At 55.0% G+C, this 14,351-nt stretch overlaps 1 protein-coding gene across 2 annotated transcripts in view; it reads right to left on the bottom strand.

The window, feature by feature from the left end:
• TUB (tubby bipartite transcription factor) overlaps nucleotides 1-14,351 on the bottom strand; it is a 91,638-nt gene that overhangs the window by 8,053 nt on the left and 69,234 nt on the right. The window contains exons 1-7 of one of the 2 annotated variants that reach the window (XM_008588302.1): nucleotides 14,311-14,348; nucleotides 7,882-7,933; nucleotides 7,261-7,423; nucleotides 3,731-3,874; nucleotides 2,348-2,545; nucleotides 1,131-1,252; nucleotides 480-677 (exon numbers count right to left, since the gene is read on the bottom strand). In XM_008588302.1, the coding sequence (XP_008586524.1) occupies nucleotides 480-677; nucleotides 1,131-1,252; nucleotides 2,348-2,545; nucleotides 3,731-3,874; nucleotides 7,261-7,423; nucleotides 7,882-7,933; nucleotides 14,311-14,348 (915 nt within the window). Of the gene's footprint in view, nucleotides 1-479; nucleotides 678-1,130; nucleotides 1,253-2,347; nucleotides 2,546-3,730; nucleotides 3,875-7,260; nucleotides 7,424-7,881; nucleotides 7,934-14,310; nucleotides 14,349-14,351 lie in introns of those variants that run through there. The other variant, XM_008588301.1, reaches the window with a different exon arrangement.

A 14,351-nucleotide genomic window follows, 5' to 3' on the forward strand; every position in this document is an offset into this window, starting at 1 on the left:
GGGGGCTCCCCCCCCCCCCCCCCCCCCCCCCACTCACACAAGTAACTCCCTTGCTTCAGATCCCAAACCCATACACAGATGGTCTCCAACTTAGGATGGTTGGACTACTCTTTATTATAAAATAGGCTTCATGTTAGATGATTTTGCCCCAATGTAGGCTAATGTGAGTGTTCTGAGCACATTTCACATACACTAGGCTAAGCTATGATGTTCAGTAGGTGTATTAAATGCATTTTTGGCTTTAATGATATTTTCAGCTTAGGATGGGTTTGTCAGGATGTAAGCCCACTGTAAGTCGAGGTGCATCTGTATGTGCACACACACGTAGGTACTGGCAAACACAAAGGTATGCACTGACCAGGCACGGAGGCTTTTGTTTCTTTGGGAACTGAGATGTCAGTGTTGGACCTACAGTCACAGTCCAGCCCTGAGGACCTCAAGCCTGCCTAGATGAAAATGCACACCCAGACCAACCTCACCTTCTTCCCATCATTGCGGTCCAGGTGCAGGAAATAGGTGGGGTACATGCCCCGGTCCATCCCCTTCTTGTCCCGTGTGATCCGGCATTTGATGGTGATACCCTGGGGGGCTGGCCTCAGTGCAAACTCCTCAAGATCCTGGACCTCGACATCCACCAGTGGCTCTGGGGTAGTTGGACTGGGAGCTGAGGCTGCATCCTACAGGGAGAGAGAATAGGAGAGTCTGAGCCCCAAGGACTGTAAGATTGGTGGTCTACGATACAAATCCGCACCTCTTGACTGGGTGGTGGTGGGAGACAAGGCAAGATCCCTGGGATGTGGGCCTGGCCATCCTGGCCCTGGGGTCAGGAACTATCCTCCCAGCCCTTCCTTCTCCTCAACAGTCCCTGGGGTGGAGACAGATATGGGGAGACCCTCAGAGGTTAGCCTGTCTAACTCCAGCTCCCCACCACCTCACTCCCCTGGCCTGGCTGAAGAAATCAGGAGCAGAGTGGAACAGCAGAAGAACCCAGCCAGGGCAGCTCTTAATAGGCGTCTGGATCCACCCCTGGCCCCCAGGAATTCACACACTCACTCTACCTTCCAACCTGGAGGAGCAGTCCTCTGATTGCTGCGTCTAACCTCCCGCTATGGTGAAAGCACCTCACTCACCCTGATGGACTTCCTGCTTGTAGCGGAGCTGGGGCGGGTGTTGCTGTTCAGCTGGGAGGAGCTAGAACTGTTCTCGTCCTCGTCCTCCTCTTCCTCTTCAAAGCTCATGCTGCTGGAGATGCCTGGCCAAGCAGAGGAACGGGAAGGGATGAGTGAGGCGGAGTCTACCCCCTGAAACATAGGTGGTCACATACAGACACACATTCACAGACACTGACTCACCCACATGTCCAGATCTCCATAAGAACACACATTCCCTCAGGTGCACACGAACTGGGGCTGGTCACAATCCTAAGGATAGTCCCCACCACCCACCGCTATTTCAGCTCAGTCCCTGCATCTGCCTGCTCTTCCCCTCTGACAGTCACATTGCCCTATCTCTTGTATATCAAGGCCTACACTGAGCTGACCCTGCATTGGGAACCTCCATATCTGACCTCAGGCCTCCTAGAGGCCTTGGCTGGCATAGGCCATGGAATCTGCCAGGGAAAAGGTCTCAGCTCCTTACTCAGCCTGATGTGCAGGTGCCACTGGATCATCTTTACCCCTGCCTGCCCTAAGCCCATCTCAACTGTTCTCCCCCAAGCTTCTCCCAGCTGGAATGTTTACTCAACAGCCCTTCCTCCAGGAAGCCATCCTTGATTAGATCATCTTTACCCCTGCCTGCCCTAAGCCCATCTCAACTGTTCTCCCCCCAGCTTCTCCCAGCTGGAATGTTTACTCAACAGCCCTTCCTCCAGGAAGCCATCCTTGATTAGATTCCTCACAATATGTGTGGCACTGCTAGGCTTCCTCCCTCACCATCCTTCTCAGGGTGGGGAAACTGGACAGCAGGTTTCAAGGAGGATCTGCCCTGCCTGACATCGTGGCTGCTCCCTCTAGCTCAGCAGACATATGGGGAACTTTTTGCAAAGGGAGCTTTTTCTAAGGAGTGAAAGGGAGTAGAAAATCTGCCCCCAAACCTGGGCCTCCCTGAGGTGAGGTTGGAGGAGACAGGCCTGGGTTGTGGGTTGGTTACCTTGAGTACTTTCCCTCAACTTGGCCTTATCAGGGGCCCCTCCCCAAAAGTTTCTCACCTGTCCCCAAGAGTGCCTTCCCCTACCACGGCCAGGGAAGGGCTGGGACAAACACAGGAAAGCTGTGCTCCCGGAGAAGGGTGCATCTGAGAACCTAGGAATGAGCTTTGGGGGGTGTCACTGGGCCCCCATGGGGCTCACCCTTCCTCTGCATCGTGGCACGGAGGTCCTGCCCGCTGGGCTGTGCGCCCCCACCAGCTGTCGTCTCCCCTGCGTCCTGCGTGTGGTCTGACTGGCCCACAGTCAGGATCTGCACCGGGCCTCGGGCCTCAGACTTGTCTTCTGCCAGTGTTGCTGGCCCACTGGTGCCTGCAGGCCACGGACACTCCTGAGTTACATCTGGGAGGGCAGAGGAGGGCCTGGATGCTCAGATGTCCACAAAGGGAGTGAGGAACGAGTGGTGGGGCTCTCTGCAAAACTTTATTTGCAAAACTGATTTTTAAAAACTAATGACTGCTGTCAGTCTGCTAATGATTGGTAGGTAAGCTGTGAAGGGATGTGGGCTTTGTTTCTTCTGCTCTTCCCCCAAATTAATTGCCAAGAGTTGGCTTGAAATACCCCACATCCTTCAGGCAGACGGCAGCCATCTACAAAACCAATTGCACAGTGGGAAAAAAAAAAGATGGAGAACAAGTATTAATCCAGACCATAGCCAAGGCCAAGATTCATTCATAGATGTGGCCAGCTATAAGTAACCAGTGCTGGCGTTTTCTCTCTCTCACACACACACACACAGTAACTCACACACATCATTAAAAATATATGAGGTCCCTAGAAAAAGCTTGTGGTTGGTGTACACTTGCCTTCCCGAGTGGAGGATCTCCCATCCCATATCAACCTTCCTGCCCAAGTTCACAGCTTTGGTAACAAAAGCCAGGCCTGGCCCACACAGGTGGCAGCCACCCTGCCTGGCTGAGCTATGCTTGCAGTGCTGCGGCCAGCTCCAGAAGCCCACGGACCCTGACGGTGTCCTGGAAGGCACTGCCCATGAACAAAAGACAAGGAACGGGATGTCCAGCCAGGGGCCACCATCACTGTCCTGTATTTCTAGGGATTTTTCTGGAGAGAGAAGAGCAGAGGGAACAGAGTGGTCTGTGGCCCGGAGACTGCAATGGGGACTAGAGTAGGGAGTTGAGGGAAGCTCACATTAAGAGGAAGCGCTGACAGAGAGGGCTGCGCAAGGATGGGGCAGGCTGCCCAGGAGGCAGTGAGTCCCCACTGAAAGGAGTGACCTGGCCCAGGCTGGGCAAGATCCAGGATGGAGGGAGCTCAGACCCAGGGGGTTCTGGGCCAGCTGAGCTAGACTTCACTTCCTGGCAGTATGATGGACTTGCCCATGCCCACAGGCCAGCCCAGGCACCCTGTGAGCTAGACAGGCCTGTGAGCCAGCTGAGTGGGGGCCCTGAGTGCCAGCCTGTGCCTTCACTGAGGCTGCTCACCTCCGAGTCAGGAAGATAAGCCTCCCTGCAAAACTCCAGTTGGGGCCAGACCTACTGGGGAGGGCTGTAGAGAAGGCAAGCTAACCTTTGTGCTTTCCCTTCTTCTCCTTCCTAGAGGGCCCGCCCTGGCCCCCTGCTGCACCTGCTGCCTTGGTTCTCTTGGCTGAGGCTGGTGCTGGTGGGCGGGCTGCTCCCAGCTGCACACTGGCAAGTGAGTCGGCTTCTTGAACTGCTCAGGAGACAACCCGAGACAGAGAGAGAGAGAGAGAAATGGGCTTTGGGTGAGACCAGGGCTCCCACTTGAACACATTCCAGCACTGCATTTCCCAATCCTCCGAGACCCACCGGCCCCTGTACCATCTCCTGGGCCCTCAGAGTCAGGCCCACTCATTCTACCAGGCAGAGGCCGTAGGGATCTCCCAGCCCAGTGATAAAGTCAACAGCCAGGCCAAAACTGGGACCAGCCAAGAAGCAGAGCAAAGTTCTGGGCCAGCAAATTGTTCTGAGCCTGTGCAGGGGCAGAGTGTCCATGGGAGTGTGCACTGTTGAAGACAGTGGAGGAAGACAGCAAAGGCTGTATCTTCTGGAAGAGACCACAACCAGGGGCAGCAGTCCAAGGAGCCTGCACTGGGACCCTCCTGGGACGAGCTCCTGGTGGAAGAATAACTTGGGATACAAGGAGCAACACACAGCAACACTGAGGTTTCAGAGGGGTCACAGCTGGTGGCCAGATTCTCCCCACAATCTGCTCAAAATCCTTGAATGGTTTCTGACTGCTCTTAAGGTGAAAGGCAACATTCTCCTGCATGTCTGGCTCCTCCATCTCCCTTCTCCTTGGCCAGTTAACTGCACATTTCTCGCTTCCTGCACACCTAGTGTCCCAGCTACAGCAGGCTTTTCAGTGCCCTGGATGTACTGGACTCCCTCCTGCCACAGGGCCCTTTCCCTAGCTGTTCCCACTGCCTAACTGCCCTCCCCATCTGATGACTCCCACACACCCTGCAGATTTCAGCTCAGGAGTCACTTCGTTGGGGAAGTCATCTTTGACTCTCTAGAGGACGCAGGTGCTCTGTCCTCCACTCACAGAGCCTGGCTTCTTTCCGCAACACACACCTGTGACCATCTGTTTAACACTCTCTCCCCACCTAAACCATGAGGTCCAGGAAGCAGAGACCACACCCACTTGTGCTCACCCAGGACCCACAGCTTCTAATCCAGAGCCTGACACAAAGTAGGCCCTCAATAAAAATTTAAGAAATGAATTAATGTGTAACATGAATGAGCACAGCCAATAGGTCAAAAACTTTACTGGGATAAACCTTCAGTTCTGATGTATGTCGAACTCCCTCATCTTCCTCTTGGAATGATGCCCCATATTTAAAACGAAGAGCCAGCAGAGGGCAGAGCAGGAGGCAGCTAATGCCGTGCATGGGTTGGGGCTAGTTGTGGAAACACACTTCCCAGATCTGCCAGTGACGTGTGCAGCAGCCACCCCAGGGCTTTGTCCACCAGAGAAGCAGCATCCACAGAAGTCAAATGTCACATGCTCAAATGGCTTCAGTGAGGAAGGCCCTTGGAGGCCCAGCCTGGTCTGGAGGCTCAGCAGGGAATAGCAATCAGCTGATTTTGGACCCTGGAACATATCATGGCTCCTTCAAATTTCAAAGCCCTAAGACAGAGGATTTTCCTCATTTTATAGTGGAGAAAACACTCAGAGAGGGTAAGTGACTCGCCTCAGTCACAAGTGAGCAGGTCACCAGCACTGGCACCACCAGAAACTGTCTCCTGACTTTGGTTGTGCCCTCTCCCCACAGGTGCTACTTCTCTTACCATAGGCCTGGCACTGCCCTGGCACACAAAGCAGGTGCTCAAGAAACACCTGCCAAATGACTGCACATCAATGACTTCTCAAGATGGTGGCCTCTGGCACAAACTGGCAGGGCCCAAAGTCCTGGTTGCAGGCTCCCATCCCACATGCAGTCTTGATGGGTCAGGTGCCAGCTTGGCAGAGCTGGGGCTGAGATGCCCACAGCAGCAGGCCAGGCTCCACAGGACCCGGAACAGTGGCTGCCTTCCCTGCAGGGCAGCAGCACCCGGAGACAGCGCTCACAGAGGCTGTCTCTATGAGACAGCTGGACTGAGGTCCTGTCCCGTTCTTTGAAGGGCCTCTCAAGTGAAGTAGAGACATACCAGGTATGGCCTGGGGTGCTGAACTGAGGTACATGCAGGGGAATAACCAGGAAGGAGATTCAGATCAGGGAGGCGACGTACTATGGTGGAAAAACCATGTGGAGTCTGACAGGCCTGGGTTCAAAGTCCAGCCCTGTCGCTCATAGCAGTATACCTTGGGCAAGTCACTGAACCCCTCAGAGCCCAGGTCCTTATCAGTGGTGTGGGGATAGTGAGCTACTGTGAGGACAGGAAGAGAGAATGCAGCGTGCCGCTGGCAAAAGCCTCAAAACAGCCTTTATTAGTAGAAATTAAGTGGGTTCCTCAGGGGGCCTGAGTGCACGTGGGGAGTGAGCTTGTACACTGTGCATTCCACAAACTAGCACTAGGCAAATGAGACTCAACCGCTGCCCTCCAATGCACAGACAAGGGGGCCCAGGGAGCTGAGGGCTGGGCTAGCACAACACAGAGGAGAATCCCCTGAGACACAGAGGGGCAAGGCATGGCCAGTGGGCACATGAAAAGGGTTAGTCCTGAAGTGAGGCAGTTGCCAGTAGTTCCATGTGGCTGGAGGCTCCAGATCACGGTTCCTAACTATAGAAGTCAGATGCCTGCGACCTTCTTAGAGTTACTATTTGATGGAGTGGCTGCCGGGATTACCGACACCAGCAGGGGGCAGTGGTGACTGAGCCCAAGCCCAAGCCCCTCTTTCAAGTTCAGAGAGACCAACCCTCTGTCTGGACCAGGGTACTCTTAACCTAAGCAGGAGGGAGGGTCTTGAGCACAGGGAAGCAATGGAGCCATCCCCTCCCCAGAATGAGCTACAGAGAATTCCACCCAGGTGGTTCTGCTGAGCACCACAGCGTGTGAGGAGGGGAGGTGGAGGCTGCATGTCATTACCATTCTGGAGGCCTGAGCCAGGGACAGGGACCTGCAGGTCAGAGGCCAGGCAGACTGAAGGTGCAGGGAGTTCAGGGAGGATAGGAGACAGGAGTTTGTCCCAAGAGACACTAGTTAGTGTGGGGCAGGATGCTGAGAGACAGGCTCCTCTCAGGAGACAATACTGGTGGTGAGCAGGCTCTATTCTACCATTAGGAGCTGCCTCCTGCTCTCAGTGAAATGCTCCATATCAGAAACGTGGACTTCTGAACTCCTGACTCCATAAAGTTTTAGCCTGCTGGCCCCAGCACCCGACTCAGGAGGCAACAGCCTGAGCGCAGGCAGGAACCCAAGGCTGTAGGTCCCAGTTTTTTCCACCCACTCCACTCAGCTGTTCACCTGGGCTGAGAGCCATACTCAGCCTGGGCACATCCTGACTGGATGAGCCCCTCACCTGCCCAGGGTGGCAGGAAGTCCCTGAGGGGCTCCCAAAGCAGTGCAGAGTGTGGAGCTACAGAGCAGGGGTCTCCCTGGGCTGGCTGTCCCTGGGGCAGCAGGCAGGTGTACCTTGGTAGCTGGTGTTGCCACTGCTGTTGAGGTAGGACTCCACCAGGGGGGCTTGCTCCTCTGACTGCCGAGCCCGCCGGCTCCGGGGCCGCCCATCTGTATTGGCCTGCACCATCAGGGGCTCCTGGCGCTTCTTCTTCTGCTTCTGCTCCAGCAGGGCTCGCTACAGAGGCACAGGGCAGGCACAGAGGTTGGCTGCCCCACCGCCTCCACCAGGAGGGAGGAGTTCCCAGAGACGTATCCGAGAGAGTGCCCTGCTTGCTCAGCTGGGTGCCAGAGGTTGCACTGGGGTCTACAGCCCACTCTGGGCCAAGGCCCCATGTCCTTGGCACCCCTAGACTTGGGGTCCAGGAAAGGGAGGCTGCCTTGGCAGGATCACAACACAGACATCCATCCCTTCAGCTGCAGTCACCCTGCTGGCTGGCTGCCTGGCAGAAGCTCCATGTACTGAGGCAGCGTTACTGCTGAGCTGGTAAAGGAGAAAGCATGCCTCTCTTCTTCCAGGTGGGCCCCTTTCCCCATCAGACAGGATCACTCAGGGAAGAGGGACAGCCCTCCCCCTCTGCCCTCAGAGGTCCTAGTGCTGACTCTGCCCTTCCACCAGGCCCCAGCCTCACTTACCTGCCGGTCAAGCTTCTGCTGCCTCAGGTTGCTGCCCTCATCATCTAAGACACTGCAGAGGAGAGAGGATCATTCAGGGCCTGCCTATGAGCTGCCAGGATAGAGCCCAGAACCCATCCCAGAACCTCTGTGTCCTTTAAACCCCTCCCATCATGGCTCCTGGGACTCAGGGAGCCCACATGGTGGAGGGAGGAAGGGTGGAGGCTGCCATCTAGTAACTGGCTTGAAACATATTTCTGCCACTTTGATAGCTTATCTCCTGCTAGGTTCCCTGTTGCCCCAGCTGGATTGGCCCCAGCAAGTACAACAGGAGACCTCCCCCTGGGATCCCTGAGCAGGGCCAGGCTACACAGAGATCCAGGGGATCCCATCCAGAAGCATCAGCCACAAGCCACGCCTGAGGCTGGGCTTCAGACCCCGGGGCCTGCTCCATATGGGGAGCTCACAGCATTCCACCCCACTTCTTTCCATCGTTTCTGGAAGATGCTGGGTCCTCCCATGCAGGCCTTCTCCCTATCCGTTCAAAGCAAACTTCTAGCTCTCCAGGTAAGCAGAGCGGAGATGCTAACATTGCCCACTCCCTTTCCCCACTTAGAGAGTGCAAAGTGTCCTCCTTATTTGGGAGAGTGAGGCTAAGAGACCAACCAGTCCCTCAGGGCAGGGTAAGCGCAGAGCTAGGGCAGGATGTCTGCAAGATGGACACCACACATCAATGCACAGCCCAGCAATCGACCACCAGGCCCTTCCTGGGCCACAGACATGACACAAGCAGCACTGAAGGACATTAAATCTGGAGCCCCACAAGTAGTGGGATGGGTAGCTTCATCTCACCCATCCTGGCCCTGCCTCCCAGGAAAGAAGAACACAAGTATGGAGCAAGTAATGCAAACCACTTAGATTTCCTGCTAGCCCAGGTTATGTGCATGAGACCTCAGCCCAAATCCTATGAAAGCCAAGGTCAGGACAGCTGCATGGGGTGGAGCTGGAGCCTGAGGTTCTGAGCTCTGGGAAGCCCCAAGCAGCCCTGACCCAGTTATGCTGGAGCCTGCCCCTGAACCAGACCTGTGTGTGGGTACCAGCGCAGGCATGCCCGAGGGCGTGAGGTTTGTGTGAGGCTGGAAGGAAGTGTGTGAGTACATCTCATGAGTGTGCACACATGCGTGCAGACACCTGTGTAAGAACTGGGTGTGCCTGTGTGTAGGTGAATACATCATGCATGTAAGGGGGATGGATGAGGTCAAATCACGTCCTCCCGCCCCCACCCAGATGGCCCTGCCTCCCCATCTCCACTATGGCACCATTCCTAGGGCATCTTCCTTCCTCACCAACACCTCCCCAGCCTGCCTCTTCCTGCTGGGCATTGTTCTAGGCTGCACTGAACGATAACCACGCAAGGAGACAGTAATGGCTTTTTAATGACTCCGTCTTCCTTCCTCACCAACACCTCCCCAGCCTGCCTCTTCCTGCTGGGCACTGTTCTAGGCTGCACTGAACGATAACCACGCAAGGAGACAGTAATGGCTTTTTAATGACTCCGGCTCCAATTATGGAATCACTGCCAAACACAGGCTGCCAGCTGCAGCCCCGCCAGCAAACTCAGACGGGAGACAGGGCACTGATGGATGGGTCTTCCAGCTGACCCTGGCAGCTCCTTCATTACAGTTGCCTCCTGCTGGGGGCCAGACTAGGGAGGCCCAGAAAAGCACCAGCCATTGGCTGATGACAGTCAGAGAAACCCAGTCTGCAGTATCCACCAATCCATCTGCTCTCCCCAGGGCCAAGGAGGTGGCAACTTCACCTCCCAGGGAGCCAGCCGTTTTACATCCACTTGCTCCCTCCAGGCACCCGGCAGATATCTGGGGAGTAAACCACGATTGAGAGCAAGGGGGCAAGGGCACAGCGGAAAAGCAAGATACAGCCAACGTATTTAGGAAGCCTGTTTCTCTCCCTTTCTTCTTAGACTCCACCTTATATGCTCCAGCTAATCCATTGCTCCAGAGGCCCAGGGGCCAGGACAACCTAGGGACAGGCCCAACCATCTGGATATACTCTCCGTGCCCACTTTGCTCTCATTCTTTCCCTTGAGTCACAGTGGAAGCTGCCCCTGCTGGACCCAGGAAATCAGAGAAGTGAGCTTTCAGGGGAGTAAAGACCACCCAGGGTATCTGGCTGCGACCCTGGGCCCAATGCCAGACCCCCAGCAAGTCCAGATCTGTGGCTTCTGTTGCCTACCAGCTGTTTGGAAGACAGTGGAAATGGGCAACTCCAGAAGGGAGAGGACTGTGCTGCTCACAGACTTCCAGCATCCTAGGATGGGCCATCTGCATGCCCAGACTTACCAGATGCATTAAAACTGCTAGGAGCACTAAGCCCTGCCTTGGTAATTCAGAACTGCTGGGGAACACACCCCCAAATCAACCCCAATCTCACTTTCTTTTTTAAAGCAAGTGCCTTAGATAATTCTAATGCTCAGCCATGCAAATGGAGACCATGAGCCACAGCTGGTGATCACTAAAGAACAAAAAGGAAATTGGGGAGTTGCTATAAGGCTGCTGCCAAAGGAGAAGTGGTGGGCCCAAGCATCCATGGCAACTCTGAGGCCAAACCTAGCTGCAGAACTGAAAGAGTCAGGAGTCTTGCTTAATCAGTAGTCATACTGCTCCCCAGAAGGCAAAGTGAGGAAGTGGTGGGAGGATCCTAACAATGGCCAAGAGGAGAGGGAACCCAGAAACACACTTAGGCTCAGCACAAGAAAGACTTTCTAACAGTCAGGGGTGCTACAGGGAGCATTCACACAGGGAACTAGACGGCCTGTAAGGGCCCTCCCAACCTGAGGTTCCCCTTCTATGACCTAGGGCCATGATTTTCAGGAGGACCCATCATGATGGGAGAGCACTGTATTCCTCAGGTGTGCTGAGAATCCAGGTGTGGTGCCAGGAGAGCTGAGGAAGCCCTAAAGCTACATGGACATGCCACTTTGATTCAAAGAAGTGGGCAACTTGTTTATGCTGGGTCATGCTGGGGACACATGGGACCAGATAAGGTCCCTGCTCTCAAGGAGTTCATGATCTGATGAAGGAAACACCAGGCAATGGCCTCAGGACCATGCAGACAAGAGCACTGAGGACAGCACTGGCCACCAATCCCATCTGGCAAGGTCCTCCAATATGCCTGTGGGCCATAGTCCTACTAACTCTCAAGGCTCCACCTACAACTTATTAAAGGCCGTAAAGTCATGCAACACAGGGATTTAATGTCTTCAAGAATAGAGGTAAAGAGAAACTGGCAGAAACGGAAATTACTTGTAGTAATAGAAAAAATAAATGGCAAAAATGATTCCAGTTGTTAACTTTATACACTAAATGGCTCTCTTCTAAGTCAGAATGTAAGATTAATCTGGGATCATTATAAACTGAGCCAAAATTACCCGTAAGATTATCACCAACTATCACTGCTGCAAAGAGACTGAGCTCGACCCAGGGAATGCAAGGTGCAGCCAGCCCAGATGGAGTAAAACCCCCACCAGCAGAGTAGCAGAGTAACAAGAAGTCAGCCTACCCCTCACCCACAAACCAAATGCCACATTCCAGTTCTGACATGCTGTGGCATTAGGGAAACCTCACACCAGTCAAAGAACGTGCACATGTGCCATCATATCCACCCCCATCTGCAAGTAAAGTACCTTGTCTCCTGCCCCAGTTTTCTCTGAGATCAGACAGGCATGTGGCTTTGACTGCAGTCAGCAGCCCAGTTAATGCAAAAGGCAATCTGAATCTCTTTCTCTCAGCCCAGGTCTCCCCACTTTGACAGTCTATACCTCAAGTCCAATGCTTTCTTTTATTTTTTTCCTTTTTGTCTTTTTTACTGACTGGTAACGGGATCGCGACCCTCGGTGTCGTGCCCGTACCGGGGACCGGCAACGGGATCGCAACCCTCGGTGTTGCGCCCGCACCTCGCTCAGCCAGTGAGCGGGAACCGGTCTCCACATGGAATCTGAACCCTCAGCGGGAGCGCCGCCACACTCCCAAGCGGCGCACTCTCCAGTGCGCCACCGGGCCGGCCCAAGTCCAATGCTTTCTGAGGCTAAGTGCATGCCCAGTAAGACACCAGCAGGACAGGGCAAAAAGGATCCTGGCAACTTCTGACTACAGCCTGCTCCCATCTAGACACCTACCATCCCTACAACAGAACAAGAAGGCAGGTGACAGAGGAATGAGAAAAGCAGGCAGGGCAGGGCCAAAAGGGCCCAAGCTACTCCCAGGGCTAGGCTTCCAGGGTTGCAGGATTTGGTGCTCCAGGCTGAGTGTGTGGGCATGGGGAGAGGGGTATTTGGGTCTGGGCTGGGACAAGAGCCAAATCACTCTTGCAGGATGCCCATGCCCTGGGCACTTGCTGGAGGACAGTTATTTCCTGGAGACAATCCTACTTCCTTAGGGCCCCCCTTCCCGGGAGCAGGCTTAAGCCTCCCCAGCTTGAGCCAGATTTTCTCTAAGAGCCATGCACTCACTCTACAAATTGCTTTAGTCCTTGGCTTCCTGGCAGAGGCTTCTTGGGAGAGGCTTCCCGAACCATGACCTGGCCTGACCCAGCCTCCAGCTTGCCCAATCCTAAACACACCATCATCTCCAAGGCCGTAAGTGCTGCCCCCCTCACCTTCCGAGTTAGTCTGTGGCCACCCTGCCACAGGTCCTTCCACAGCACTGGAGTGCACTCAGCCCACAGGCGCTGCCAGACACCTCTGCTAGAAAAGGTTACTGATAATCCATGGGGCTGCACTGTCTTCTAGAAGGTTCTCAGCCCACATGTGCCAAGAAGGACCAGGATGCTCCAGAAACTACCTGTGCCCCCAGCCTGGGTGTCTGTTTGGGGTGGCAGCTCTTCTGAGCCAGCACAGCCCCTGGCCCCTGATGGGAATATCTCCCTGATCCACATGAGACTCTGGGGTGTTACTGCATGTCACCAGGAGACCCTATGGGTGACTTGTGTGTGCACACACGTGTGTGTGTGTGGCGGTGGTGGAGGAATGACAAAATAATGTGGGAAGCCCTGAAACCCCCACAGGACCTGAGATTAGAGGCAACAACAATTCTCAAGAGAAACCCTGAATTCCCAGGCCAATGACATGTTCCTGAATGCAAAAGAATCTGCTTTTAACAAGCCTGGGACAGCTTTAGCTGGTTTCCATTTGGGATGCTGTCTGGAAAGACACATAGAAGAGCTCTGTCAGAATTATTTTCTCAGTGACTGGTATCAAGCCTGAGAGCAGGCTTGTGCTACAGGGCGGGTCCTGAGGGTCTGGTCTGCCACCCACAGGTACATGCACCTGGATGGGCAATAGCACAGCAGGCCTCAGCAGCCCAGCACCCTTTTCACACACATGCCTCTCAGGGAGGCCTAGAGACAGCCCTGTACCCCATGGCAACCAAGAAGCCAATGAGTGGCTAAGGATCTGGTGCTGCCATGGCAATGAGCTCCTTCCCTGGTAATAGAGAGAATGGAGTAGAGTGGATGGGGAAAGACCTGCACCTGCGTGAAGCCCCGGCGACCACCTCTCCACCCGCCTCCCAGGCAGCTGGGAGAGCCCACAGTGTCTGGGAACACAGGGTGATGGGCTTCTGAGTGTGTTGAGTACTTTTGTGCATGTGAGGGCAGTTCTACATATTGTGAGCTGGTGTGTGTCCAGGTATAGACACACAAGTAGATTACGAGTCTCTGAAAGATACTGAACAGTGCTTGTGAGTGGGCAGTAGGTGTCAGCTATTCTCCGGATACAGGATGTGTATGTGCACAGATATGTAGGCACGCGCCTGTGTGAACCCAACAATTCGTGTGTGTAGACAAAAACGAACGCATGTGCGTATGAGCGGCCATGTGCTCTTGGTTCAGAATAACGGTCTCCATGAATCCATGCTTCGAGGCTGTGAACCGACCAGCAGGCGCGTCTCGGACCCGATGCGGGGACGTCCTCCCGGTGCATGCGTGCAGATGTGTAAATGAGTGCGCGCACGCTATACATGCGTGTGACCGGGTGCTGGGCCTAGCTGGAGGCTCAGAGTAGTGTGCGCTCCCACCCCAGGCGGCCACATGATGCTGCCGGACCCTACAAGGCCCACACTGGCCCCTTCCAACAACCGCAGCCAATAAAGGGGTGGAGCAGGGCAGGCAGGTTCAGTCCGCCAAGCCCCCAAAGTTGGGATAGGAAAGAACAGCGCCTCCAACCGGCGCCCCAGTGTTGGGATAGGCGGGAAGGGTATAGGTGCCTTGCGTCCCGGCCGGGTGTTTCCAGTCGGCCCCACGTCCCGGGTCAGGGATGGTGGGCGCCCCCGGTCCGGCGCCCTCGAGCCTGCCCCCCGCCCTCAGCGTTGGCGGGTGCTGAGGCGGGCCCGCGTCCCCGAGTTGAACAGAAGGTGGGGGCCGGCGGCTGCGTACCTGTAGGGAATCCAGTCGGAATGCGACTTGGAAGTCATGTC

The sequence above is a fragment of the Galeopterus variegatus genome, unplaced genomic scaffold (assembly GCF_000696425.1).
Source record: "Galeopterus variegatus unplaced genomic scaffold, G_variegatus-3.0.2 Scaffold4765, whole genome shotgun sequence".
Lineage (NCBI taxonomy): Eukaryota > Metazoa > Chordata > Mammalia > Dermoptera > Cynocephalidae > Galeopterus > Galeopterus variegatus.